General features: G+C 52.4%; 3 protein-coding genes across 5 annotated transcripts in view; 2 read left to right on the top strand and 1 right to left on the bottom strand.

The window, feature by feature from the left end:
• Positions 1 to 27,707, bottom strand: part of PHB2 (prohibitin 2) — a 241,086-nt gene that overhangs the window by 189,115 nt on the left and 24,264 nt on the right. The window lies entirely within an intron of this gene.
• On the top strand, positions 1,917 to 25,213 carry ATN1 (atrophin 1). 2 transcript variants are annotated; one of them, XM_083885067.1, is made up of 10 exons: positions 1,917 to 2,012; positions 17,537 to 17,724; positions 17,904 to 18,041; positions 18,417 to 18,530; positions 19,630 to 21,656; positions 21,869 to 22,091; positions 22,200 to 22,917; positions 24,118 to 24,261; positions 24,524 to 24,704; positions 25,068 to 25,213. In XM_083885067.1, the coding sequence occupies exons 2-10, from the start codon at positions 17,647 to 17,649 to the stop codon at positions 25,099 to 25,101; spliced, it is 3,657 nt and encodes a 1,218-aa protein (XP_083741193.1). In that variant the 5' UTR covers positions 1,917 to 2,012; positions 17,537 to 17,646; the 3' UTR covers positions 25,102 to 25,213. The 2 variants fall into 2 exon arrangements, with proteins under 2 accessions (XP_083741193.1, XP_083741192.1); XM_083885066.1 differs by having other exon boundaries at positions 17,537 to 17,733.
• On the top strand, positions 26,449 to 27,612 carry LOC310924043 (protein C10). Of its 2 annotated transcripts, none has more exons than XM_083885087.1 (3): positions 26,449 to 26,679; positions 27,058 to 27,234; positions 27,307 to 27,612. In XM_083885087.1, the coding sequence occupies exons 2-3, from the start codon at positions 27,111 to 27,113 to the stop codon at positions 27,453 to 27,455; spliced, it is 273 nt and encodes a 90-aa protein (XP_083741213.1). In that variant the 5' UTR covers positions 26,449 to 26,679; positions 27,058 to 27,110; the 3' UTR covers positions 27,456 to 27,612. The 2 variants fall into 2 exon arrangements, with proteins under 2 accessions (XP_083741213.1, XP_083741212.1); XM_083885086.1 differs by lacking the exon at positions 26,449 to 26,679 and adding an exon at positions 26,713 to 26,962.

Below are 27,707 nucleotides of genomic sequence, written 5' to 3'. Positions count from 1 at the left end.
GGGATCCACAAGTTCTCTTCCACACAGCGCCTCTCCAAAAACAATACATTGAATTGTTTTGGACTGACCACACAAAACCCAGTAGGCATTTTTTGCAATTTTAGCCATGGCTTTTTCAATCCCCTATGCCAGCTGTGGGAACCAGAGAGTCCTAGGGAACCGTAGCACTTCAGGATTATTGCTGGCAGGGCAGAGGCTCCCAGTGAGGGGCAGGACAAAGAGGCAGGCTGAGGAGAAGGGTGGATGTGAGAATGAATGAGGGCTAGAGACATGAAACATGCTGATGTTGTGCAACAGAGTGCTGCATGCCAGTGGGGCTGGCTTGGGAATGAGAGGCACCAAGAGCAACTCTGCATCCAGGATAAATAGTGATGCCCCGAAATGGCACAGCGCCCCTGGGAAGTGGGTGTGGAACACTTGCATTGGGAGCCATCGGCGTAGATGGGTGTTGCAGGGACATTGTTATTATTGATTTTTAAACCACTGGGGTGAATAGCACTGCTGGACCACCCCCCCCGAGGAGAGGAATACATCTACATTCAGCGCTGAGTTTGGACGCCGTACAGTAAATAGTGCTGGGAGCCATGGAACGGACAATGAGAACTGCTGAATAAAAGCCCGTGGAGAGCACGCCATCCAGCCTGCTCACCCACAGCTCCTGCCGAGGAAATATTTTGGGACTACGCTTGAAGGCCATCAGAGTGAAACTCGCACATCTGCACACCAAGGCTCAATTATTTAAACGTACAGCCGTGCTCATGTCTGTGAGACACAGCTCCGGGTTTAGCCTCACAATTTCTGTGCCTTCTGCAGCTAAAGGGGGCAGGAAGGGCAGCACTTGTAGCATCTCCTCGGCCCCAGCCCCGCGCTCCCGCTGCCCGTGTTCCCGCAGGAGGCAGCGGCTGAGCTGGATAAACCCCTTGGCGGGTGATAGAGCCTACGGACTCGCCTCCTTCCTTCCCAAACCCTTCCCTCCGACAGCAGGGCTTTTCCAAAATGGCCATGGACGCCATGAACTTGGCCGGCGAGGGGAGGCGGCGGCGTTTGTGCACGGGGCGGGGGATGTTTCCCGTTCCCGCGGCCGAGCCCCGCACCGTGCGGCGCCGCTGGGGCGAGTCCCGCTCCGGCCGGATCCCGCATCCCGCATCCCGCCGCTGTGCGCGTGTGAGCCGTGAGCGCGCCGCGCGTGCGTGTGCGTGTGCCGGGGGCGCGCATCCCGGTGCGGGCAGTGCGGAGCGGCCCCCGCACGGGGCTCGCGCTCCCTTTGTGCCGTTGCCTGGCAACCGGGCGGGGGATGGGAGGCGGGATGGGATCGGGGGGATGGATGCGCCCAGGAGCGCCCGTCGGGCCGCCGCCCCCGCCCCCCGGGAGGCCCCGCCGCAGCCCCGGCCACCCCCCCCAGGCATCCCTCGGCCGCCCCGGGGCCGCCCTGCCAAAAACCCTCCGGGCTCGCCGTCCCTGCCCGTGCCCGGCCTTTGTGGCGCCGGCGGGGGCCCAGCGGGGCGGGCGGGGCGGGGCCCGGGCTGGTGGCTCGCCCCGCGTCTCCTCCTCCTCCTCCTCCTCCCCCGCTGTCCCACGGGCGGCTCGGGGGGTGCGGGGGCTGTTTGGCGGGGAGGGGCGGCGGCGGAGGGGCGGGGGAGGGGGCTCGTTCTGGGCCCTTCGGAAATGGGAGGTGGCTAAGGCGGGCAGCGGTGGGAGCGATGGGAGGGCGGCGGGGCGCGGGCGGAGGCGCCTGAGAGGAGGGAGAGGGGGAGACTGAGCCGCGGGCCGGGGGGGCCCCGCTCCCCGCCGCACCCCCATCCCCGACACCGACCGGTTATTCCGGAGCCGCCAGAGGAAACCGGGGAGCGCGGAAAAGGAGGAGGGGAGGAAAGGGAAAAAAAAAAAAAAAAAAAAAAAAAAAGAAAAAAAAAAAAAAAAAGAAGGGGGGGCAAGCAGCGTTTAAATCCCTGCCCCCCGCTCCTCGCCGCCTCCATTCCTCCCTTCATTCGACCTCCCCTCAGGAGCCGCCGGTGAGTCTCCCTCGCCCGCTCCCAGCCGCTCCCGCCCCGCTTGTCATTGTCGCCCGCTGGCCGCATTCTTTGGCGGCCGGATTCCAGCCCTGGGTCCGGCTGCCGGGATGGGGAGCGAGTCCCGCGGGGGGGCGCGGGGGGAAACACCAAACTCGGGGGAGAGGGGGGCAGGAGGGGGCGAGAGCGCCATTAACCCCCGCGGCGCTGGGGAAGGGTCCCGGCGGGGCCGGGAAGGAGCCGGGACAGCGGCGCGGGGCAGGGGGGCTCGGCGGGGCGGGGCGGGGGTCCCGGCCGCGGCTGGGGGCGCTCGGGTACCGGCGGGGGGCGCTGCCCGCCCGGGGCTCTCCCGGGCCCGGGTCTCTCCGCGCTGCCGGCGGCGCCTTCCCTGGGGCGCGGGGGGCGCGCGGGGCTCCGCGGGGGTCCCGGGGCGGGGACACCCCCCGCCGCGCGCCCGCCGTGACGTCACCGCCCGCGGAGCCCCCTCCCCTGCGGCGGGAAGTTCGGCGGGGGCAGCGGGGCCCGGGGGGCGCGGGCGGGCGGGAGTTGCGAGTTCGCGGCCCGGCGCCGTGCGGGGCGGGGCGGGGAGGGAGGAGGGCGGCACGGTGCTGCGGCGGGACCGGCTCCCGCCCCGCCCGCCCGCCTCGTATTGTCCCCGCTCCCCCAGGTGCGGCCGGGCAGCGGGCAGGGGGAGCTGGGAATAGCGTTTCCATCGGGTGTCTGCGGCGGGCGCGGGTGGCATTCACCCCTGGGCGCTGCCCCCTCCTCTGGCACCAAGGGGCGCTGGCCAGACCCCCAGCGTGCGGCCGGGGGCATCAGGCTCTGCGCTCCCCCTAAACCCGCCGAGATCCCGCGCTGTGTCCGGCCGATGGTCCATGGGGTATTCGGGATTTGTCCAGCTCTCCCGCAGTGCCCTTTTGGCCGTGCCGTGGGGCCGGGGGCTGTTGTGCCTTGCCGGGCTGTGCTGCCCCGTGCCCGGCCCGTTGCCCGCTGTGTTGTGCCGAGTGGCCGCTGCGCTGTTGGAGTGGCAGCCATTTGGTCACCGTGGCATTACTTTGCACGCTGCCTTTGCTCGCCCTGGAGTTGTGCCTTTAGCAGCTATTGTACCTTCCCCAAGTTGCTTTCCACATGGGCAGTGTCTCTCCTTGAGTTCCGCAGCCGAGTACTCATTTGCCAGGATGGCTACTGGAAGGATTTGTGTGGCTTTTGTCTGCAGGGGCTGCTTTTTGCAGGGCTGTGCCTTGAGCAAGCGGCGTGTCCTCACCGAGCTCGGCACCCACATCTCTTGTCATTATTTCTGGTCGTACTGGGTGGTTTGCACAGGAGCCGCTGTGCTTTCCAGCCTTAAAAAAAGTGAGGAGAAAGTAGTGGGCCATTATCCTGAGGTGTGTAGCAGGAGAGCGAAGGAGGAGTTGGAGATGCCATTCATTTTGTGTCCACCTGAGTGCTGGACCATGCTTACACACCCTTCAGGTGTGTGCTGCCTCAAGCTGCAGAGTTCAGCCTTGGATTCCCACCAGAGAACCCCACAGATGTCTGAGTTGAAGGCTGGTCTCTTTTCTTCTAAACCTGAGGGTGTTGTGTGCATCCCTGCTGTGCTGCACACACATTCCCAAGGGGCTGGAGCTCCACAGTCATTACCTGTGGATGGGACACTTGTAAATGTGAATGATCAAATTGTTCATTTGGAATTATTGTCGTTCTCTTTTGCCCTGTTTCTCGCACAAGTTGTAAATGTTATTTGTGTCATTTTTTTGTTATTTTGTGTCTGTCATTGGTGATGGCGCAACCAATCATTTGTGTATTTCCCCAACTTCTTTAGGAATGACCTGATCTTTCAAACCAGACTTTTCCAGTTATGATTCGTGATGGAGCTTTTCAAGCATGGCCAAAGAGTGAACTTGTAGTACCATGGTTCTTGCTGGAAATTATTAAAAAACCTCCAAACATTTGAAAATTAAATGTGCAGTGAATCTTAATGAACAAGATGAACAGGTTTAACCTGCTGCAGTGACCTGCCTTTACCTCTCTTCATATGCATTTACCTCCTTTGCTGGGTTTTGTACCCCTTGGATACCTCTGAAAGGTTTTTGCATTCTCACTTTCAGGTTTGCCTGAAAAAGGAATTACGATGATGTTTCTTGTGGGTGTACTTGCATTCCAAAATGATAATGGTCATGCAAGGAGCTATGATTCGATAGCACGGTGAGATTGCTGTATCAAAGCAACCTGATCTGTATTGTTCTTCAAGAGAAGGAGGAGCATCTAGTCCACTTGGACTAGATGATCATTGTAGGTCCCTTCCAACTGAAATATTCCATCCTGGTTTTGTTTGTGGGTGAAATGCATCAGGTGGGTTTTTCTCCTCCCAAAGTTCAGCCCCTGCCACTCCTTGTACACCTTCCCAGTTTGTCTTGGAGCTCTCTCATGTTCGTCAGTGTTTTTCTTGGGGATGGAGGTGGAATTGAGAGGAGCAGTCCATGTGGAATACAGAGCTGTGTAGGGGAGGTTTATTTATTTACCAGGTCTGAGGTGTAATATGTTTGCAAATGCAATCTCTGGAATTGGTCTGTGCACATGTTCAGCTGTGCCCCTCCATAAATACCTACCTGAATGTTCATCCATCTTACATTATTCCTCCTTGTGTAACGCCTTTTCTTCTGAGGACCTGGCTTTCTCTTCTGTCAGACTTTATCTTCCCCAGTTCATTTCTTTCTCCCCATGTCTTTTGGACAAATAAACTATTTTCTTGCCTTCATTGGATTTTCTGGTCTCATTCTTCCTCCATTAGGAGATGCTTTGGAAGTATGAAACGTATTTCTTCTGTTAATCACTTCATCTCTTCCATCTCTACTTCTTGAAGACTGTGTCTAGTGAAGTACAAAGTAGCAATGCTTTACAAACTTCTTAAAGGCTGAAGGAGAAGGCAGCACAAATTCTGCCTGTCCAAAACTGAAGGCATCTCTGAAAAAGTCGTGCTCTTTACCAAGTGAGCACACCTAGGGTAGGTATTCTCTGCAGAATTAATTCCTGTGGTCCCTGCTGGAGTCTGGTAACAGCGGACGGTTTAACATGAACGTGCGATGCTCCCTCTCAGTGCCTTCCCTGACCTGCTGAGGCTCAGCAGTGCCCAAGGCATGTGTTGCCAGGCTGGCCAGGTACACATCCCACCGCTCTTTGTCACTTTGAGATGAGCACTGGAGAATCTTTCTGTCCTTCCAGTCACGTGTTGGGCAGTCGTGGGCCCACAGCCCATGTTCTCAGTGAGGTGTGTATGGAGAATGATGAAACAGAACGGGATGTTTCCAGCTCAGGTGGCTTGAGCTTCCCTTCCCTACCAGTCTGATTGGCTGTTTGGGCTTTGAACGTTTGGGGATAAGGATTTGATCATGTTTTAAGCTTACCAGAAGTCAACTTCGTGGTGAAGTTATCCCTTCAGAAGCAGTGCCCAGCTTCCAGCTCTGATAATCCTCGAAGTTTCTGACTGTCTGTTTCCTCTGTGTGTTATGGCAGCAAACACTGATTTGTTGTCTCCTCCTGTAAAAATATCAACCTTTGATTGATTGTTGTGGCAGTATTTTCACCTACACACCAAAGGCCAACTGCAATATCTTCTCCAGGCAATTTCAGCCAATGATGGTCTGTCTGGGCTTTGCTGAAGAAGAGGAGCTGGTTGCTCTCAATCTTACTTCATGTCTCTTGCCCTGGTGACATTCTTCATCACAGATAGTTTAGCTGGAAAATTTTAGTTGTGTTCTTCCCTGCTGTACAATGCACTTGGTGATAGCCTGTTTCTTCCACAAGGTCTCTCTGCTCTATAGATCACTTAAGTGAAGGTTGCATTTGAGCAACCTTCATCTGTTTGGACAGTGAATTGGATTTACTGTGTGTGTATATATATATTTATGTGTGTGTGTATATCACAATATATATTATAGTCTGTGTAATATAATACATCTTATATAAAATATAATGTTATATAGTTATTAAATTTTATATTGATATATATAGCAGAGTGTATTGGATATAAAGTGTATCTATAGCACAGTATTTTGGATATACTGCTGAGTTTTTTTCGTTCAGGGAGTGCAACAGACGAAGTGATTTACCTCATATTTATTATGAGGTAATTATTCAGAGTTTGCCAGACACATAAAGAGGGTCCACCCTCCATGAAGAATGGTTTATCTGGTCTTGGTTATCCATCAGGCTTTCCTCATACATTGCTAGACCATTTCTTTCAAGGTCCATTTTCACTGAGAGCTAGCTAGGCCCCCGTCACCTTTTGGCCAAATTCTATGACTACTAATGAGTTTAGTATTGAAAAACCTGTTCTTATCAACTGGCTGGTCTGCGCAGGAAATATTAAGAGCATTTTTTTTTACAATACAATAAAATAAAGGCTTTATAAAATTTCAGTGGTACACTAGATTCCTGTGCAAGTTTTTCAAGTGACTGATTTCTCCTCCTTCTCAAATTTTGCACTGTTCCTGTGTTGGATTTGTCTAGCTTTAGCTAGATCCATTGGACATGGGGGTCTTTGTGGTGTAGGTTAAAGAGCTCTCAGAAATCTTCTCCCTTTGTAGTGCTCATAGGCCATCTTCAAGTCTCCTTTTAATATTTTCTCAGGTAAGCTATATTTATTCAGCTTAAGGCTAATAAGAGGGAGGAGTTCATCACATTTCTCAATTTGTCAGGATCCTTTTTAGAGTACACAGGTAAAAATGGCGTGCACTGCTCCCATAATTGCCTTACCAGTCCTATGTATAGTCAGGTAAAAATCACCTCTCTTTTCCTGCTCCTGAAGAATATTCTTTTCTTTCTGCACCAGTGTATTTCAATCATTCGGGAAAAGCCTTCTTAGAAGTCTTCTGCTGAGAACTCATGTTCCAGCCACAAATTACAAGGTCTTTTCTGATCTTCTGTGTATCCTTGGATTTTCGTCCTCTGAGGCATTCCACGTTCTTCTGATCTCGATATAAAAATCCTGGATATTTAAGATGCTTGTCTGTCTGTGCGACCCTGTTGCAGCAGTAACACCAACTGGTCTGTGCCAGAGTTTGCATGCCATCATTTACCGTCTCACCTGCAGACCTTTATTCTTCATTTATTATGAAGACTTTGTTTAGTTGGTGCCTTCACCAGCCAGCAGTGATATTCCACATTTGGCTGCCATTGCCTCTCCCTGATGGGCCTTGCAGACAGATCCGTGACAGCAGATCCGTGCCTGGAAGCTTTTTGCTGGGACAGGTCGTGCTCATGCCATAGCTGTGCACCCAGCTTTGTCCCACAGGTTGGCACGTGCTGCTTTACAGAGCATGTAAAAGGCATTACAAATATCTTGGGCTGTTGTTTCACTTTCTCTGGTGCCTTTTCTTGTGACAGCGCAGTCCAAGCCTGGTTTGGGTTCAATCTCTGGGCTCTTGAGTGGGTGCTTACCTGAGAGGCAGAGGTCTGTGTCTGTGCTTGCTGAGGCAGGTTATACATCGCTATAGATGGTAGCACTTCAGCACAGATTGCCTGCTTTGAATTCTCTTGGGATCACGGGGAATTTTGAATACTTGTGACTTCTAATTCACTGTGTCATGACCAGGAAGACCTTGTTTTAGCCATAAATCTCTGTTTTCTGATTTCATAAAATCACAAGGACTAAAATCACCATGGGCTTGGCAAGTGTGTAAGACAAAAGCTGTCCTTCCTCTCAAGGGTGGTTCAACACTGGCACGAGTTCCCAGGGAGGCTGGAGATATTCTGAGTATTGTTCTCTGAGGTGCTTGTGACAACCTTGTCTAGCTTTGCAGTTTGCTGTGAACAGGGCATTTGAGTGGAGACCTTCAGCAACCTCTTTCAAGGCAAATCTTCCTGGACACACCGTTGGTTTTTGTTCCTTTAGCCCCAGGGATGAGGGCAGGATCATCCCACTTGACAGTTTTGTAGATCAAGGAGAAGCTGTGAGATCCCAAGCCTAGGAGTGACTCAAAGTTTACCAGTGACTCATATCTGCTCTACTATTGCTCCTGTGCCCATTTCTCTGGCCCCATTTCACTTCTTCTGTTCTGGATATGTCTGTCCACCTTCACCCTGTTCCCATGCTTTACTTTGGCACACATGGCTCTCGTGTTGTCTTTGCTGCCAGTCATGAATCCCTAAAAACAGAGAATCTAAAGGTTGTCCTTTGGGTCAGTGGCTGCAAAGTCATAGAATCATTTAGGTTGGAAGAGACCTCCAAGTTCATTGAGTCCAGTCATTAATCTAATACAGTCATTTTCTAATCTAATCCAATTCAATGCAATCCAATCCAATCCAATCCAATCCAATCCAATCCAATCCAATCCAGTGGATTTCCTCTATTTCCTCTGGTACTCCTACAGTTTCCAGCTGTTTTCAGTGGAGGAACTGCCATAGCCAGATATGTTTTCTAGCTATCCAGAAAGTGCCAGTCATTCTGTCCTGAATGAAACTCTCCAGTCTCCCATCAAACACATGGAATCTTCCAGAACCCATGGTGTCCTTTAATTGGAAATTCTGCAGCCACTTGGTTCAAGAACTAAAGTGTCGTGTGATGGTCATCGCATTTGTACTGGAAAAGACAGTAAAAAAATTATTTCCTACCTAACCTCTATTTTTCATATATGGCTATATGGTCCCCAGTCACATCCTCACCTCAATAACCTTTTCACTGGACAGAGATGTCTAACCCACTCAGTCGTGCCTCTTCATTGCCCCTTCTAGTTCCTATGGAAGAAGCAGAATTGCACACACATTTCAAGATATGTGAAAACCATAGGTTTGTGTGGGGGGCATAATGACATTTTCCTCAGGAAATTCTAGCATGCAGTTTACTTTCTTGATGGCTGCTATATGCCAAGGTGCCATTTTCATGGATCTGCCTCTTATATCCAAAGGGTATCACTCTTTGAGTTGCACTGGTTAGCTCTGAGTCTCTATGTCCCTCCCAGCTAGCACCCTCCTTTTAGTCTCTGGGCAGCCATCCTGTGATGTCCCTGAGTAATTTGCTTTGCATTCTTAGCAAAGGGACACCTGTGTATCAAAAGAGGAGTGTGGGGTATTACAGTAGACCCTTGGCCCCTAACAGCTTCACAGGTAAGGTCTGCTCAGGTGTTGCAAATATAGAAGATGCTGCACTTCATAAAACAGTGAGTGTGGGGAGTGTGATGCATCCTTCCTCTGGATCTTGCATCTGTAGGCTCCATCCCTCTTGCAGAAGGTAGAGCCCAGTGTGTTTTGTTTCGTGATCCACCACTGGGCTCTGCCAGCCTGTATCTCTGAGAGATCTGGAAGCTCTCCTCCAGGGAGACAGAATGATTCTTCTGGGATTTTTAAGTAAATCTGTTACATACTTAACAGTCATTTTACTGTGCCCTCAGGAATTGTTTTATGATTAACATAACCTTCTTTAGTACATCTAACCTTCATTTAGTGAATCAAACTTTATTTTCAGTTGCTTTTGCAAAAATTAATATCTTCTTATAGGCTGTAAATTAAGCTATTGTTAAATGCATGAATGTTTTTATTATTTATTACCTTGCTTTCGCTCTGTTATTTCACTCTGTTCATCAGATTTTTTTTTCTCAGATACATTTTTATTTGAATGGAGGTTCCAGAATTAGAATTTTCATACTCAAAATAACATTCTTGCTCTTCATGGTTGTGCAAAATTAAGAAAAAAACCCATTAATGTAGGCCTAATAAAATGTAAACTAGCTTTATCTCCTAAGACTGCCAGTGCTCTGCACAGTTATTTTTAATATCCTTATTTGGCACCCTTTCCTGAAGCGTGAGCATTTTAATTTTTATTTATTATTTTACTGCAGAGTAGGAGCATATAGGTAGCCTGACAAATGAATTTGTAAACGAGTGCATATAAGAAGGATTGAAGCTGTTGCCTCAAGATGAGTCTCTTTTTTGCATGGGAGGTGTTATTTTAGAATGATTTTAGGATATTTTATACAATGATGGACTGATGAGGGTTGAAAGGTGCCTTAAACATCATCCAATTCCAACCCCCCTGCCATGGGCAGAGACACCTTCCACTAGACCAGGTTGTTCCTGGTCCCTTGCAACTTGGCCTTGGACATTTTCAGGGTTGGGGCATCCACAGCTTTTCTGGGAAACCTATTCCTGTGTCTCCCTGCCCTCACAGTAAATTTCTTCCTTATATCCAATTTAAACCTGCCCTCTTTCTGTTTAAAACCATTGCCCCTTGTCCTGTCACTGCAAGCCCTGGTAAAAACTGTCTCTCTACCTTTCTTATAAGCCACCTTTATATACTTAGAATCTCAGAATCACAGAATCATTAAGTTTGGAAAAGACTTCCAAGATCATGGAGTCCAACCAAACAGCACCTTGTCAACTAAGCTGTAGCACTGAGTGCCATGTCCAGTCCTTTCCTGAACACTTCCTGGGACAGTGATTCCATTCTTGCCCTGGGCAGCCCATTCCAAGGCTTAACCAGCCTTTCAGTGAAGAAATTCTTCTTGATGTCCAACCTGAACTTCCCCTGGCACAGCTCGAGTCTATTTCCTCTCATCCCAGAACTTGTTGCCTGGGAGAAGAGGCTGATTCCCACCTGGCTACACCCTCCTTTCAGGGAATTGTTGAGAGTGATAAGGTCCCCCCTGAGCCTCCTTTTCTCCAGGCTAAACATCCCCAGCTCCCTCAGCTTCTCTTCACAGGACTTGTGCTGCAGGACTTGTGCTGCAGACCCCAGCTCTGTTGCCCTTCTCTGGACTCACTCCAGCCCCCTCAATGCCCTTCTTGAATTTAGAGGCCCAGAACTGGACACAGAATTTGAGGTATGGCTTCAAGTACAGGGGGACAATCCCTGCCCTGGTACTGCTGGACACACTCTTGCTGATCCAACACCCAGAGTCTTTGCCCCATCCGCTAGGCAGGTCACCTGCTCATAAAAACAGACCAGGTTGGTCCAGCAGGACCTGCCTTTTATGAACCCATCCTGGCTGGGACTAATCCCCTGGTTGTCCTGTACATGCCATGGGATCACACTTGAGATAGTCAGCTTTATAACCTCTTAGGGCACTGAGGTCCAGCTGACAAGCCTGTAGTTCCCCTGATCTTCCTTTGGACCCTTTTTGTGGATGGCCATCACATTGTCCAACCTCCAGTCACATCTCTGGTTAACCAGGGCTGATTATAAATCATGGAGAGTGGCTTGGTGAGCTCTCCCACCAGCTCACTCAGTACCCTGAGCTTAAAAGCTACCAGAAGGTCTTTCCAGAGCCTTCTCTTCTCCAGGCTGAACAACCACAGCTCTCTCAGCCTGTCTTTGTAAGAGAGGTGCTTCATCCTTTTGATCATCTTCATGGCCTCTTCTGGACTCCTACTGACAGGTCCATGTCCTTCCTATGCTAGGGACCCCAGAGCTGGATGCAGCAGTCCAGGTGGGGTCTTGCCAGAGCAGAGCAAAGGGGCAGAATTCCCTCCCTCACCCTGCTGCCAATGCTGTTTTTGATGCAGCTTAGGATGTGTTTGGCTTTCTGGGCCTCAAGTGCACATTGTTAGCCCATGCCCAATTTTTTTGTCCACCTGTATCCTTGAGATTTTTGCCACAGGGCTGCTCTCAGCCTCTTTATTCCCCAGCCTGTACTGATCCTGGTGATTGCCTTGACCCGTGTGCAGGACCTGCACTTCACCTTGTTGAATTTCATTATTTCACATGGTTCCACTCTTCAATCCTGTCAAGGTCCCTCTGAATGGCATCTCTTCCCTTTAACCTATCAACCACTTGACTTGGTGTCATCTGCAAGCTTGCAGAGTGCACTCAATCCCACCATCTGTGTCATTAATGCAGGTATTAAATAGTATTGGTCCCAGATCCTTGGGGGACACCACTGGTTCAAGGTTTCCACTTTGACATTGAACTGTTGACTGTAACTCTTTGGATGGAGTCATCCATCCAGTTATCAGATATCACAGAGACTGGTTTGGCAACTATGTCAGCTGACTCCCTCAAGACCCTGGGATGCCTCTCATTGGGTTCCATGGATTTGTTCATGTTCAGTTTCCTCAGGTGGTCTCAAACTTGACTTCTTCTGATGGGATTTTGAATCAGCTCTTATATACATAGATAGATCTAAATCTAGACAGTCCGTTCAATTTGTGTATTATAAGTGTGTGTAATTCACCCTCTGGCACAGAGTGAAGTTTCTGGAAGCATTCACTTACGTTAATTGTTAAAATTTATTTTAACACATCTCATAGTGACCCATTCTATGCCATATTTTGAAGACAGAAGAATCCAATGAAATTCCAGTACACTGCCAATATGAAATCAATGTCTTTATAGAAAATAAAAAAAAAATTGACATCTGTCACCGTTTTCATACTGGATTTATATTTTGACCTCTTAAGCAGTAGTAGTCACAGTTTGCACTTGTGCTGTAGGCGTTTCTGTCTGAGTTTGCCACATAACACTGTGCTGCCAAACCTCCCTGGCAGGGCAGGTCTCAGCCCTTCCTGGCTGTGTCCCATGGCTGCTAGTGGTTGAATGTGCCTGTCCCAGGCCTTGTGGAGAGGTCTGCAGAGGACTAGGAGGTGTGTGCTCTGATCCTGGGGTCTGTGTGTGCAATGACCTGCATGAGAGTGACCTGCAGGAGCTTTGTTCTTTGATTAAATCACTTCCCAGCCTGAGTTCACAGCCCCTGCATCTGCGCAGTGTTGTACTTATTTCGTAGGAAATACAAAAATGTCTTTGTTTGAAAACTACTTTTCATTTGTATACCTTTGTATATTTATCCTTAATAAGTTTTATTGAATATAGAAGATTTGCCAGTCATGGCAATATTCACATCCAAGAGAATATTAGCCACAAAAGTTTGCCATGTTGGTATTCAACCATTTTGGCATCCTAGTCCCTTTGCTTGCAGAGTCATTTTCCCTTTTACAGTAATGTCACACTCCAGGTATGTGTCAAAAGACTGTGACATGCAACCTGAACCCTGACCTGTTTTTTCGTTGCTATCCAACACTGAACACTGTGCTCTCTCCCTTCCTTCCCTCTCTTTCTCCATCATGCCCTGTAGTAAAATGCCAGGGTTCAAGCATGAAATCAGGTAATTAGCCATTGGGAAATGCTGTACTTCATGTTGCATGATTGCAGTATTTGGGACAAAACTTAATGTTTTCAAGATCCTACACAGTTGTTAAAACCAATTACATTTCTGTATTTTTTCCCTTCATTTTACCAAACGAGGGAGACTGAGACAGGAGTTAAAAATATTTAGGACCATCATTCATTGGGCAGTCATATGTACACATACTGCTCTTCTTCTTAGCAATCTTTACCCATCAAGAGGGGTCCATCAGTTATCATTCCAGCTTATTTTCAGGACACTTCTCAGCATCTGCAATGTGTTAGAAAGCATCTGTATTCATTTTGCCACCCTGGTTCCTCCCTCCAGTGCTAGTCCATCCCTTTGTAGAAGAGAAAAAACAGGATGGGAACAGAGAGCTATTGAATTGCAGAGAACCAGACTCAGTTTAATTCTCACATCTGACTTCTCAGTCCCTGTCTTTATGTACCAAATGCTGTGGATTTCATGTAGGATTTTGGATGTGATTTCTACATTTCAGAAAATTACTTAAAGAGTAGTCACTGTGTACTTCAAACAGTTCCCAAATGAAGAAGACAAGAGGTTTGCACTTCAGAACATCTGTACTTAGGCTAAATCAGGCATTCCACTGACTCCTTACTCCAAGCTTGCATGGACTAGCATCTAGTGGAAGATGGCTTTATCTACAGTAAATAAACCAAAAAAAGGGGATAATGTTAGCTCTTGAATTACAGTGATGCTGGGAGCCTTCAGCTCTCCCTTCTGCTGGCACTGGCCCCAGTGGCTAGCTGGACCTTAGCTGGCATTTGACCTTCTCAGGCAGACTGGAGCCCTGGACTTGGGCTCCCCATCCCAAGGGGTTTGCTCTGCCATTGAGCACCTGCTGAAGTGTCAAAACCCTCCATGGCTTTGGCAGCATTTCCCTGTCTTCCCAGTCTCAGTGGAAAGGGGCTCCCTGCTGCTGGACACGTGCTGGGTGTACCTGTGCCTGCAGCCCCAGCATGTGCAGCACTTTGGGCACGTTTGTCATTTACAGTTCTGGCCAAGCCCTCAAACACCACCCCAGGAACTCGGTTCCCATTTCCTCTGATTCTGTCGCCATCTAGGAAAGTTTATTTCCTCAAACCCACAGCCTAATGTGTAAGTGCTCTTCTGAACCAAGGACAAACATTAAGCCTGCTTTTTAGGATGTAAAACCTGAGTGCTTCTCATTTGAGATGGACTTGTTTCCAGTTTGGTTACCTGGGAGAATTGCTCCACATGACAGCCTGGGAAAGAGAGAACCTATCTGTGTCCTTCAGCAAAAGAGGAGCTGGGCCTCATAAGCTTCTGGCTGCTGGTGCAGGACAGTCCAGGCTTTGGGAAGGAGAATTACTTGAGGAGGAGCAGAATCCATTTTGAATGCCATGTGGGGAGTGCCTGTTGAGTGTGTGTTGCTTGCAGGAGACTTCACCAGGGCTTACAGGACAATATGGAGGGGTTTGGGCAATAAGCCAAGCCGAGCTGGGTTGCATAAAATGCAAATAGAAAATAGCAATTCGCAATGCCTCATAATTCAGTTGAACCTGTAAAGGACTTCACAGGGCCAGGGAAAGGTTAACCCTTCCCCAGCAGCCCTGTCATGTCTCACCTCCTAACCAAAACCACAGAGCCCTAAGAGCCCTTCAGAGACATTTGCAGGGATCTTCAGTGATGGGAAGGGTTAGGTGTAACTTGCTGATTGTAAAGGCTCACATTGCAGGCTTTTATTTCATAGATGTTAAAATTAGAAGGCGGATTTGTGATCCTCTCATCTGGCCATAACAGTTGCTATACTCAGACTAATAACGTGTGTGTCAGTTCTTTTACATATTTTAGTAAAGTCTTCACTGTCTAAGTGACAGAGACTTCTATCTCAGTCAGTGGTTGATTATGCCTCTTGAAATGTCGCTATTTGTTTCTGGCTTTGTTTGTTACTGCATATTCAGTGGTTGGAATATGTACAGAGTGGGTATCCCTTTCAAAAGGGAAGTTTCAGTTTGTGGTTGGCTGTGTGTTATTTCCCTGACTGACTTCTCTGGGAAGAAGATGGTAATAGTCATTCCAGGGTTGCTGGAAAGCTGAGGCGAGACCTGTGTGCTGTGTTATCACTCTGGCTCCTTTGGTGTGGGAGGCGTGGGTGGTATCCCTGTGGAATGCAGGGAGCAGTGACACTGGGAGCATGCTGCTGCTGCTGCTGCTGTGCCTTCAGAGCTGAGCTAACGCTTGCAGGTTGCCACCATGGCGTGAGTCAAAGTTGAGTTAAATTAGGATCACCTTACGTGTTACAATCTTTCGTTTCACGTAAGAAGTGTTGATTCTGGATGCTTATCTAGAGTAGCATCAGTGTAACTGGCTGAATTAGCAACCAAAGGCCAAAGCGTGACAGAAATATGAGTCTGTGAAACAAGTCAGCAGGTGGGGATTGGGAGTGGGCTCTGCCTCCATTAGGTCAGTTATAAACCATCATCAGCTATTTTTCTATTAAAGAAGAGGTCTCAGTTAATGAATTGATGTGTGTGGGAATTAATGCTGGACGAGTCCCCCTGGGGCTTTCGTGATGAGGGTCAAATGAAATATTAATGGAATTAAAACAAACAGTCCCCTGATTTTCCTAAGTGCCTTCCGGATGGGTTTCTCTAAGCATTGGTCAGGGAAGATGTGGAGCCCCAGGAGAGAGAGGCCAGTGTCATTACTCCCATTTCATGGTCAGAGAAATGAAGGCAGTGGAAAGCAGCGACCCTGGGGCCACACAGTCCAGCAACAGGGCTGCACAGGAGCTCTGAGAGTTCTCCTCTCAGGGCTCTTTTGCTCTGATCCCTGTTTTCAGCTCCCTTCTCAGAGAAATGGAAGTCATCCAGACTGCTCCTGCACTGCTTGGCTGGAAGCTGGTCTTTCCAGATGTTGGATGGTCTTCAGGAGCCCCAAATCCATAGCCTTCTTATTCACAAAATTTCTCTGTGCTTCCAGATGAGAGAATAAAACCCAGTAGTTGTGGCTTTTTTCTCCTGGTGTCTCTTCCACAGGACACATTCCCTTGTCTTTCAGATTGTCCATTCCAGTGGCTGAGTATAGCAACTCAAATGACAGGCTTGGGCAGGATAACGTCTTTTTGGCTGCGTGTGTGCAGTGCAGAGCAGTGCAAAAGGTCTTTAGCTTGCTGGATTCAAGCAAGCTAACTTCAGGAGCAGTATCCCTGAAAAATTTCCTCCAGTTCCCAGGCTAACACAAACATGGTACTTTCATACTCCAGAGTAGGAACTGTGTGATATAACAGGATGTTAAATATCTACAGTAAAAGGCTTTTGGACATGGCACAAAGCTGTAAATTGTCCCAGAGGGATCTCAGAAATCTTCCTGCTGCTGCAAAGTGTAAGGATGTACTCTGCATCCCTGGGTATGACTTGGTCTGAGACACCCAGAAGCATCCAGTGTGTTGAGGAGGAGACCCTGGGAATGCACTCCAGGCTGAACAGAGCTGATGGTTGTGGTGTGCAAAAGCAAAACTAAATGTGTTTTCTCACACCTATTTGTGTACCTTGGGCATGGAACATCCCAAGCAAGACTTGTCACATTTTCTGTACAACGTGATGGTACATGAGTGCATGTGGATGTGCTCTGGAGAGGGCAGGGCTGTGCAGTGTCCTTCAGCAAAGGCCACTTTGCTGACTGACAGATGACACAGGGCTGGCAAATGACAGCACGTGGCCAGGTAAGGGTGGTGTGACTTTCTGCACTGACCAAAAGTGCGAAGACAAACTAAAAAAGTCAGGAAAATTGTAACTGGGAACATTTTAAAGCACTTTCCTGTTACTTTTTTCCCAAGGAAAGCAAAATACTAAAATTATTCCAGAAGACAGATAACATCCTGATAACCATTCCTTCTTGCATCCTCCAAAGCAGCATTATTGGGCCCTGAATTGTAGAATTAGATAATCACAGAATGGCTTGGATTAGAAGGAACCTTAAAGATCATCTACTTCCAACAACCCTGCCATGGACAGGGATGTCTTCCACAAGATCAGGTTATTCAAAACCCCATCCAACCTGGTCTTGAACACTGCTGGGGTTGGGGCATCCATGGCTTCTCTGGGCAACCTGTTCCAGTGCCTCATCACCCTCAGAGTAAAGAGTTTCTTCCTAATATCTAATCTAAATCTGCCCTCTTTCAGTTTAAAGCCATTAAAAATGAATACCTCGCATCGTGCACACATCACTCCTAGAAAACTGGAAATCAGATATGGCAAATCTTTTCCTGCACTGATGGGAGAGTTTATTGCATTCTTGGTAAACATCCTTGAGTCTCTAAATAAGAGAACAATAATAATTTTGTCATATTTCTATAGCAAGCCATGAAAGGATATTCTGTAGTCCATTCAGTCTTTCTCCCCCCTCATCTCCTTGTCTGCCTTTCAGGATCCAGTGGGATTTTATTGCCGTGGCTGGTGTAAGCCCCCCTTGCAGAGGAACTGCCCGTCTCCATCTCCTCGGGAACAGCCGAAGGGGGTGCAGAGTCATAAAAATTTATGTTTTCATCAAACCGGGCCAAGGAGAATGGGGGTCCCACACCCAAAAGAATGAAGACACGACAGAACAAGGACTCAGTACGTGAGGTGGGAGTGGGGGGTGGGACACGAGAGGCAAAGCTGGAGGTGTGGGTTGGAACTGAGGCTCCCTGCCAAGCTAGTGGGCATGAGTTTGGCACAGTGGAGTGCAAGGGGTTCAGGGGCTTTGGGGGGCCTGGGGATGCAAAGCAGGACTGACACAGTGATCCCTCTCTCAGATGTCAATGAGGAGTGGACGGAAGAAAGAGACTCCGGGGCCCCGAGAGGAGCTCAGGTCACGGGGTCGAGCTTCCCCTGGTGGCGTCAGCACCTCCAGCAGTGATGGCAAGGCTGAGAAATCCCGACAAGCAACAAAGGTAATATCAGCTAGAACACAAGTTTGGGGTGTCCAAGGACTGCCCAGACTGGGTGGGATCCATTTGAGGATCCAGGGACACAGACCAGAAGAGATCCACTAAGGAACCCATGCTGGGCTAGCTTCCTGAAATGGGCAGAATCCCTCTTTGCTCTCATCCTCACCATCTTGCACTTTCCTAAGAACTGGTGTCCAGTCTCACCAGACTCTTTTAGTGCTAATTTTTGCCATATCCTGGGTCCATGTTGCTCTGCTAGTGTCACTGACACATGTGCCATGGTGGCTGCGTCTCACCTGCTGCAGTCTGTGAAGACCTGTTGGGCTGGAAGATTTCACCCTGACCCTCCACCTCTCTGTTCTCCTTGTCTTCTTGCAGAAAGGCAGGTTGGAGGAATCCTGCACCCCCAAGAGCAGCAAGCAGGGCCGAACAGAAGAGATCTCAGAGAGTGAAGGGGAGGACACCAATGCTCCCAAAAAAACCAAAACAGAGGTGAGCTCTCTGTGCTGTGATTGCTGGTATGTGCCCAGTCCAGAGCAAAGGAGTCTCCAGTTCCCTATCTGTGCTGCTCATGCCTGCCTGAGCAAGAGCCCTGCCTTTTCCTAATGGCAAGAGTTTGGCTCCGTGCACAGCTGCAGGTTGGGTTGGAGTCAGTCCCTTCTGATTCCCAGCACAGTGTGAAGTGGAGGTGTTTAGGTAATGATGGGTTCCAGGTGACAGTCATGCAAAACCTGCTCATGCACACACACAGTCCTGGCAGGGCTTTTCCAAAGCACTGACAGCCCCAGGCTGGATTGGTGGTTGGGTGGTTGGAAGACTCAGTCCTTGTGCTTCTCCATTCCCTGTTAGCCTTTTCAGGGGACTGGCCTTAAAGGCCTGCAAACATGGAGATGCTTGCTCATATTAAGAGGTCATTATAATTCAACCATCTTGGTTAGACTTCTGTAATTTCTCCACATAGATAGTCTGTTCAGCTCAACAGTGATATTTTTTCAGCTTAACCTGCTGTGCTTGTTAGTTACCCTTACCCATGATGACTGTTTAATCACCAATACACATTGTCTGAGGCAGCAGGTGGTGCAGAGGAGCAGGGATTGGGAAGCACAGGGGGAACTCCTGGAAGTAAGGAGTGGAACAGTGAGAGGGGTCTGGTGGGGAGCTGGTCTCCTTGACCAAAGAGAGCTCTGCAGGGGCAAGAAGAGCAATTCTGGGTCTGGGGTCTGTGCTGGGCCCACTGTGGTGTGTACTGCTCCATGCCACCAGTGATACCATGTCCTGGCCCATCACCCGTGTTGTATCTGTTCCCTCTCAGCCATGTGTGCAGCAGTTCCCTGCTCTCCCTCACTGCCTCTTTACACAAAGTACCCATTGTTACCTCCTTCCTGAGCATGGAATGCTCATGGAGGACCTGAGAGCACCGGAAAGGTGTTGGGTATACCTTGCCAGACAATGTCTCCTTTCCTCTGTGAGGTTTTCTAGTGCTGGGCTGGGCAGAGAGAGGTCAGAAAACAAGTTCTCTGGGAACTTGAAGTGTGTCACATGTGGTCTGGGAGGCCTCATAATGCCCCTTTCCTCCTCCTTCCTCTTTCAGGAGCTGCCCTGTCCTCCTTCCCCATCCGATGTTGACAGCCTTGATGGCCACAGCTTCAATGATGAGATGAGCAGCGACCCGCGGGACATTGACCAGGATAACAGGAGCACCTCGCCCAGTGTCTACAGCCCTGGGAGCGTGGAGAACGACTCCGACTCCTCTTCTGTGCTGTCCCAGGGGCCATCTCACTCCTACCACCACCCCCCACTCTTCCCCGAGAGCCCGCCGGTCGCTCCCCCTCCCGACAGCCTGGCCCGTCCACCAGAGCCCAGCTTTGGGCTCCCGGGCGAGGTGCACCCCCAGGGCCCCCCCACAGGAAGTTACCATTCCCAGTTGGAGGGCCAGGCTTCACGCATTTTCCAGGCTCAAGCCCCACAGACACCTGCTTCCTCCTCCTCCTCTTCTTCCTCCTCTGCTGTTGCTGCCCCTTCTGCTCCCCCTTCCTCCTCCTCGGCCTCTTCCTCCTCTTCCTCCTCCTCTTCCTCCCACACTCCCCTTTATCCTACAGCCAATGTGGTCCAGGTTGGGGCCAAAATTGCCAGTGGAGTTGGGGTGCTCCCAGCGCCAGGGGCTCGTGAGCAGACCCTCAGCACCAAGCACAATCCACCACCTACCACCCCAATCTCACTGGCATCGGTAGGAGGAGGGCTCCCCCCTCAAAAGACACCCCCAGCCAACCCCCCAGCTGCCCCCCCGGCCTCGGCCCCTTCCTTTCCCCACGTCTCCTCCAACCTGCCTCCTCCGCCAGCCCTGCGCCCCCTCAACAACGCAGTGGCCGCCTCCAGCTCCCCAGGGATGGTGGGGCAGGCCCTGAGCGGCCACCTGCCCTCGCCCCACGGCATGGGGCAGGACAAGGCACCGTCCCTGGCCCCCTCCCGCTACCCCTATGCCCCGCCACCGCTGCCGCCCTCCAGCTCCTCTGCCCAGTACCCCCAGCCCTCGCCGGGCCAGCCCCTGCCCAGCTACACTGCTTCCTATGGGCACTCCTTCCCCCCACCCAGCGGCCTCTCTGTCTCCAGCCAGCCCCCCAAGTACACCCAGCCCTCCCTGCCCTCACAGCCAGTCTGGAGCCAGGGGCCACCCCCTTACAGCCGCCCCCTGGGCAATGCTGGCTCTCACCCCGCTGCCCCTTTCCCTGGCCAGTCCCCCCATCACCAGCAGCCTCCTCAGCAGCACCACCATGGTCACGGGAGCAGTGGGGGCATCTCCCCAGCAGCCACAGCTCCTCCTCAGCCCCCCGGGGGCTATCCCCACGGCCTGGAGTCCAACAGCCATCACCCTTCCCATCCCACCTACGGGCTGCGCCTCTACCCCCCGCACAGCCAGGCCGCCTACAGCCAGGCTCCCTCCGCCACTGCGGCCGCTGCCCCCTCTTCCTCCTCCTCCTCGTCCTCGTCTGCATCCTCTTCCTCTTCCTCATCCTCCTCTGCTGCCTCTTCCCAGGGAAGCTACCCCAGCATGTGCACGCACCCACCGGGGCAGAGTCCTGCCACCTACACCTTCCCCCCGCCACCACCTCCCTCCCCTGCTCATGGGGCTGGCCCTCCAGTCACCTCTGCTGCCACCACCCTCTCCACCGTCATTGCCACCATGGCCTCCCCTTCTGCAGCCCCCTACAAGACGGTCTCGCCCCCGGTACCCCCATCAGCCGTGGCCCCATATGGGAAGCGGGCGGCCTCCCCTGTCCCCACCTTCCAGCCCCCAGCCCCCTACAAGCCGGGCTCGCCCCCCACTTCCTCGGCTGCCCCTTTCCGTGCAGCCACCCCTCCTGGCTACCGGGTGGCCTCTTCCCCTGTGGCAGGGGGCTACAAAGCCCCCTCACCTGCCCCCTCTGCCCCACCACCCTTGCCAGGCAGCATGGCTGCCCCGGCCCCGCCGCCGCCCCCGCTGCCCCTCAGCGCTGCTCAGATCAAGCAGGAGCCGTCGGAGGAGTACGAGCCCCCGGAGAGCCCCGTGCCACCTGCTCGCAGCCCCTCGCCGCCTCCCAAGGTGGTGGATGTGCCCAGCCATGCCAGCCAGTCAGCCAGGTGAGGGGAGGCTGGTTTCTCCAAAGGGTGGGGAAGGATGTTTGGGGCAGGGAAGAGGAAATCGCCCCAAGCCTGAGGTGCAGCTGTACCCTTTTGCCTTTTTCATGATGCTCTTCACATTCCCACAGTGTTATTCCCACAGTACCTGTCCCTGTCCCCATCCCCACTCACCAGCCCTGTCAGCACTGATGGGCTTCACCTCTCATCCCCAGATTCAACAAACACTTGGACCGTGGCTTCAACTCCTGCTCCCGCACAGACCTGTACTTTGTGCCCCTTGATGGCTCCAAGCTGGCCAAGAAAAGAGCAGACTTGGTGGAGAAAGTGCGTCGAGAGGCTGAGCAGAAAGCCCGTGAAGAGAAGGAGCGTGAACGAGAACGGGAGCGGGAGAAGGAGCGGGAGCGGGAGAAGGAGCGGGAGCTGGAGAGGAGTGTGGTAGGTCCGGGGGTCCCACTGCCGCAGCACAGCCGGGGCGGATGCTCCAGGGCCCCCTTGGCCGCTCCCCGCTGGGACCCTGAAGCCGGTCTCTCTGCTCTTTTGCAGAAGATGGCCCAGGAGGGCCGTCCAGTCGAGTGCTCGTCCCTGGGGCCGGTTCCCCACCGCCCCTCCTTCGAGCAGGGCAGCGCTGTAGCCACCGTTCCCCCATACCTGGGCCCTGACACCCCAGCTCTGCGCACCCTTAGCGAGTACGCCCGGCCCCACGTCATGTCCCCCAGCAACCGCAACCACCCTTTCTACGTGCCCCTGGGCGCCGTCGACCCGGGCCTGCTGGGCTACAACGTGCCAGCCATCTACAGCAGCGATCCGGCCACGCGGGAGCGGGAGCTGCGGGAGCGGGAGGCCCGCGAACGGGACCTGAGGGACCGGGACCTGCGTGAACGTCTCAAGCCTGGCTTCGAAGTCAAACCGGCCGAGTTGGAGCAGCTCCACGCCGTGCCGGCTGCTGCCATGGATCCGTTCCCACGCCACGGCGGGTTGAGTCTGCAGACGGCCCCCGGCCTTCATCCCGCTTTTCCCTTCCACCCAGGGCTGGGCCACTTGGAGCGGGAGAGGCTGGCGCTGGCAGCCGGCCCGACCCTTCGTCCCGACATGTCCTACGCCGAGCGCTTGGCGGCCGAACGCCAGCACGCCGAGCGGGTGGCTGCTCTCAGCAACGACCCTCTGGCCCGGCTGCAGATGCTCAATGTGACACCTCATCATCATCAGCATTCCCACATCCACTCCCACCTCCATCTCCACCAGCAGGATGCCATACACGCAGGTAAGGGCCGCATGGTTGGTGGTGCCCTGCACAAAGCCCTGATTTGTGTCCTACTGTGCCTTCCTTGGGCTCCCTCCCTCTGGCTCTGGGAAACCCTAAAAGCTGACGAGACTAAACTTTAAAGCCATAGATCTCCAGCCAGAAGAGCCCAACATCATGGGTCATTCTTCCTTGCCCCCACTCCCATCCCACCAAAGGCACTGACACTGCTGATCAGAGGCCAGCAGAATTGTTTGCACTGTGTCCTTTTGTTCTGGATCTGTGGGGCCACAGTACAAGGGCTGGAGTCCTACTGAGTGCCTGGGTGGTGCTGCCATGAATTGCATTCCTTAGAATGGAATCTGCAGAGGGAGCGTGAGCCCTGCTAGAACAGTTTTGGCACTGTCCTTAGGACTAAGGAAATGTTGGTTCTCAGGTTTGCTCCTATGGCTGCAGATAGTGGGATGGGATGGGAAAAGAGGTGAGCTAATCATAAAGAACTGGAGGCTGCTGTTTTTCAGAACTGAATGGTGGTCCCTTCCATTTCCGCATCCTACAGGAAAGCAAAGTAAAAGGTTTAGGGATGAAAATCTCAGGGAAGCAAAGTCCAAGCTACAGTGCAATAGGAAAAAAGTGTTGTGCCTGCTCAGGTGCTATGAGTGGTCAGTGGGGTCTGGTGTCAGTCACAGACGCTGGCTCTGAGCAGCTGCAACTGCTCATAGGTGGCATGAGGTACAAATGAGTGTCCATTTTCCCTACAATGCATGGCTGGGCCCCTTCCTCGGGCTGTGAGTCCAAACCACTAGAAAGAGAATCTGTCCTGGATAAGACCTGGAAAAGAAAGCACTCAGTACAAGTATGCATGTGAATGGCTGTCAGGGTGACAGGTAGGCATGATATGGGGTGCAGACCTGATTGCAGAGCAGGTCCTTGCAGAACCCTACTGAATTTTTAAGGAGATGTACTTCTAAGGAGCAGTATATCTTCCTCAGGAGTGTAGGAACAGCTCTGCCAGACTGGTTCACGTGAAGTTCAATGCAGGCAAAAAGAGTAACACTCAGAAGGAGATGACACTGTGTTGTTTAGCTGTGAAACCATCCCATCCCTAACACACTCTGACCCTGTCTCTCTCCATATCTGTTTTGTGAAACCTTGTGCCTGTCTCTGTGCTACCTGTTACAAAGCCTGGGACAATTATCTTGTGGTATCTTTTCTTCCCAGCCTCAGCCTCCGTTCACCCTCTAATCGACCCCCTTGCCTCGGGATCACACCTCACCCGGATACCATACCCAGCTGGAACCATCCCCAACCCTCTCCTGCCTCACCCTCTACATGAGAACGAAGTGCTGCGCCACCAGCTCTTTGGTAAGGAAGTTCTCAGGGGCTGCTGTTCTCCTCCAAAGTGCATCAGCAGAGTTCTGAGGGGCAGGGGTGTCCAGAGGGGGGTCACAGGACCCAACTGAGGTCTGTTAAATGGAGCGTAGGACAGGCCCATGCTGTCAGGATGAGCAGGTCCTGCACGTGGGCAGGGATGGGAATGGGAGTGTAGCAGGGTCGTCTTGTCTGAGCTGTGGGGCCTCGGATGGAGCATTAACTGGGCTCTTCTCTGTGTCACCTTTGGCTGCAGCCGCACCCTACAGGGACCTGCCGGGCTCCCTGTCGGCGCCCATGTCGGCGGCACACCAGCTGCAGGCCATGCACGCGCAGTCGGCCGAGCTGCAGCGCCTGGCTCTGGAGCAGCAGCAGTGGCTGCACGCCCACCACCCTCTGCACGGCGTGCCGCTCCCCACGCAGGAGGACTACTACAGGTGTGTGGAGCCGCTCTCTCCTCGCGAGAACACATCCAGGCCCAGCCCTGGTGTGGGGGCAGATAACTTACGTGTTTCACACATGTTGATGCAGTTATGACTAACCAATACCCCTGCCAAAATACAAAGTATTTATAAGGGTTTGATGGTTTTGCCAAGACAAAGCGTTCACAAGTGCATGGGGAGGCACACTGGAAAAGAGAGAGGTGCAGTGTTGTACCTTTTCAATAGATCCTACTTCAAGGATCTACGAAACTTCCCAAGCCAGCAGTGTTGTGTGGGTCTAGATGGACAAAGGCAGGGGAATGCAGTAAATTGCCTTTTTCCCTTTCACCATCACCTGATTCCTCTTTTTTATTCTAGCCACCTGAAGAAGGAAAGTGACAAACCCCTTTAAATGGACTTCTACTGTCAGTGTGACATCATCATGTCTCTCTCTCAAGAGGAGCAATCAATCAACCAAATCCTGGGGGAGGGGAAGCTGCAAAGTGACACATCCTGGCCCCACCATGCAGAAGAGTACAAGAGAAGATGTCAAAAAGTACGGGATGGCATCCTGGGAAAAGTGGAGGAGAGAAAATGGGGAGGGACTGAAACACCACTAATGGACCTGAAGTGATTGGTACGTGATTTCAGCTGAGCTGTGAAGAAAAGAGAACCAGCATTGCACAGAGCTCAGAAAGACAAAGACTGATGTGAATTCAGGGTGGCAGCAGCTCCATCCTTTGTTTTGGGGGAACAGTTGCATTAAATAAGAAGTGCAGAGCATTGAATGACTTCATGTACAGGATGCTCCTGCCTTTTCTGCTTCTGCAAGGAGGAGGTGCAGCCAAGAAATAACTGCAAACCCAAAAGAGCCTTTTTTCAAGATACCTCCTCAACACCCCACCCCCCTTTTAGGTGTAAGATACTGCTTAGCGATACAGAAAAGCAACGTGGAACTTTTTCAGATTAGCCAGAGCAGCTTCCCATTCTCCCAACATCCCTTCAGATGCAAACAAAGCGTTCCAGGCTCCTTCCTGAGCGGCCTCTCCTGCCTGCGGAGGGTCCGGTCCCAGCCATCGGGGTGCGAAGCACCGCAGGACTGTGTGCAGGACGGTGGCTGTGCTTTGCCCAGCTGCTGGGAACGGGCACGGCCATGGGGTGCGAAGCACCTGCAGACTGTTTTGGAGACTGCCATCACCACCGTGACCCCTGTGAGCCCCGTGGGGAGGGCTGGCGTGGCCGAGCGGTGACACCGCGTCCTGGGACTGTCTGTAAGATGGTGGCTGCCCCTTTCCCCTCACCCATCCTAATTGATGTACTTTAACTCATGCACATCCTATTAGACGTGGCAGTTTTATGTAGCAACTTGTGACTCCCTTGCCCCTGCGTGCGTGTTCTGATTTCACAGTTGTATCTCTCGATTGGTCCCCCATATATATATATATTTACTTAACCATTAAAGGAAAAAAACAACCAACAACCCAGCTATGGAAAAGAAAATGAAACAACAACCCACACGACGTTCCCCACGCACTCCCGAGCCCTGACACACATTCTAATAATTTATATATATAAATATATATATGAAGCTCTTAAAAAAGGAAAAAAAAAAAGAAAAAAAAAGACAAAAAAACCCTTCCAGAAACGGGACTACGGTGTGTTCATTTCTTTTCACTGGGGCCAGGATGGGAAGGGCAGAAACACTCGGTGAAAACTGGCAGAGGGTGGAAGTGGGCACCGCCTGGGGAAAGGCGCGGGGAGCTGCTGGGCACAAGTCCCGCCACCGCGGGAGAGGAGGGGCGGGGCGTGCGCGCCGCGGGCCAATAGGAAGCGAGAAATCTGCATACGGTCCGGGCGGCACAGCAGGGCCCGTGCGGAGGCGGCGGACGCCGCCGGTGTCGGTGCGGAGCGGGGTGGGCGGGCGGCGCCAGGTCGGGGACCCGCGGGAGAGACGATTCGAGCGAAGAACCGTCCTCGCCCTCACCTAGGGGTGGGTCGCCCCGGAGGGGGCCCTCGCGCGGGCGGAAGTCCCGGCAGTGATTTCAGCTCTTTTAGAATTTGTCCAGCAGGTTTTCCGCGCTGGCGGAAAGCCATTCCCTCACATCGGTTTAATGACAGAGCGGGGCGGGGAGGCGCAGGCGCGCTGGGGCCCGGCCCGGGCCCGCCGGGAGCCGCTGCCCGTCCGTGAGGGGCCGCGGTGCCCCCGCCGCGCCCCATGGCGGCCTCCGCACAGCCCCCGGTGCCGCCGGCGCTCAGCGCGGAGCAAGCCAAGGGTGAGTGCGGGCGGCTCCGTGTCCCGGGCGGGCCCGCGGCGGAGCGCCCGTGTGGCGTAGCCGGGTGCGGGCGGCTGAGTGCCCGTGTCCCGCAGCGGTGCTGGCCGAGGTGATCAAGGCCTTCGGGGCGCCCGAGAACGCGCAGCGCATGGAGGAGGCTCGGGACAACGCCTGCAACGACATGGGCAAGATGCTGCAGTTCCTCCTGCCCGTGGCCACGCAGATCCAGCAGGACGTGATCAAGGCCTACGGGTTCAGCAGCGACGGCGAAGGTGGGTCATTCCCCCGCCGGGCGGGATGCTCCGGGCCCGCCGGGCCCTCCCGCCCACCCCCTTTCCTTGCAGGCGTCCTCAAGTTCGCCCGGCTGATCAAGTCCTACGAGTCGCAGGACCCGGAGATCGCCAGCATGTCGGGCAAGCTGAAGGCCATGTTCCTGCCGCCCATGACGCTGCCGCCGCACGGGGCCGGCACCGGCGGGGTTGCCGCCTCCTGAGCCCGCAAAGGAGCTCTCCCGTTGGTGCCTCCTCACACGGTGCGGGTCCTGTCAGCCCTTGGGACCGGGCACTTGAACGAGGGAGACGCGGGCCTGGAATGGGATGCTTCGTGCCCGCTCGTGTGTCTGCTCGTGAATAAAGCGTGTGTTGAAAATGCTCCTGTTTTATGAATGGCCGTGAGCTCAGCAGTGCTCTCTGCGTGACACTTGCGGTGCTGTTTTGGGAGGCCCACTCTGTACCGTGTTCTGCAA

Source organism: Zosterops lateralis, assembly GCF_965231275.1.
Source record: "Zosterops lateralis genome assembly, chromosome: 2".
Classification (NCBI taxonomy): Eukaryota; Metazoa; Chordata; class Aves; order Passeriformes; family Zosteropidae; genus Zosterops; species Zosterops lateralis.
This window is presented reverse-complemented; position numbering and strand designations above follow the sequence as displayed.

What these genes read in the sequence shown, in the direction of transcription:
- ATN1 (XM_083885066.1), top strand. Translation starts at nt 17,647, where the DNA reads ATGTTTTCATCAAACCGGGCCAAGGAGAATGGGGGTCCCACACCCAAA. An exon ending in GCAGGATGCCATACACGCAG is followed by an intron (nt 22,918 to 24,117) that starts GTAAGGGCCGCA and finishes TTTTCTTCCCAG; the next exon opens with CCTCAGCCTCCGTTCACCCT. An exon ending in GCTGCGCCACCAGCTCTTTG is followed by an intron (nt 24,262 to 24,523) that starts GTAAGGAAGTTC and finishes CTTTGGCTGCAG; the next exon opens with CCGCACCCTACAGGGACCTG.
- LOC310924043 (XM_083885086.1), top strand. Translation starts at nt 26,905, where the DNA reads ATGGCGGCCTCCGCACAGCCCCCGGTGCCGCCGGCGCTCAGCGCGGAG. An exon ending in CAGCGCGGAGCAAGCCAAGG is followed by an intron (nt 26,963 to 27,057) that starts GTGAGTGCGGGC and finishes CGTGTCCCGCAG; the next exon opens with CGGTGCTGGCCGAGGTGATC. An exon ending in GTTCAGCAGCGACGGCGAAG is followed by an intron (nt 27,235 to 27,306) that starts GTGGGTCATTCC and finishes CTTTCCTTGCAG; the next exon opens with GCGTCCTCAAGTTCGCCCGG.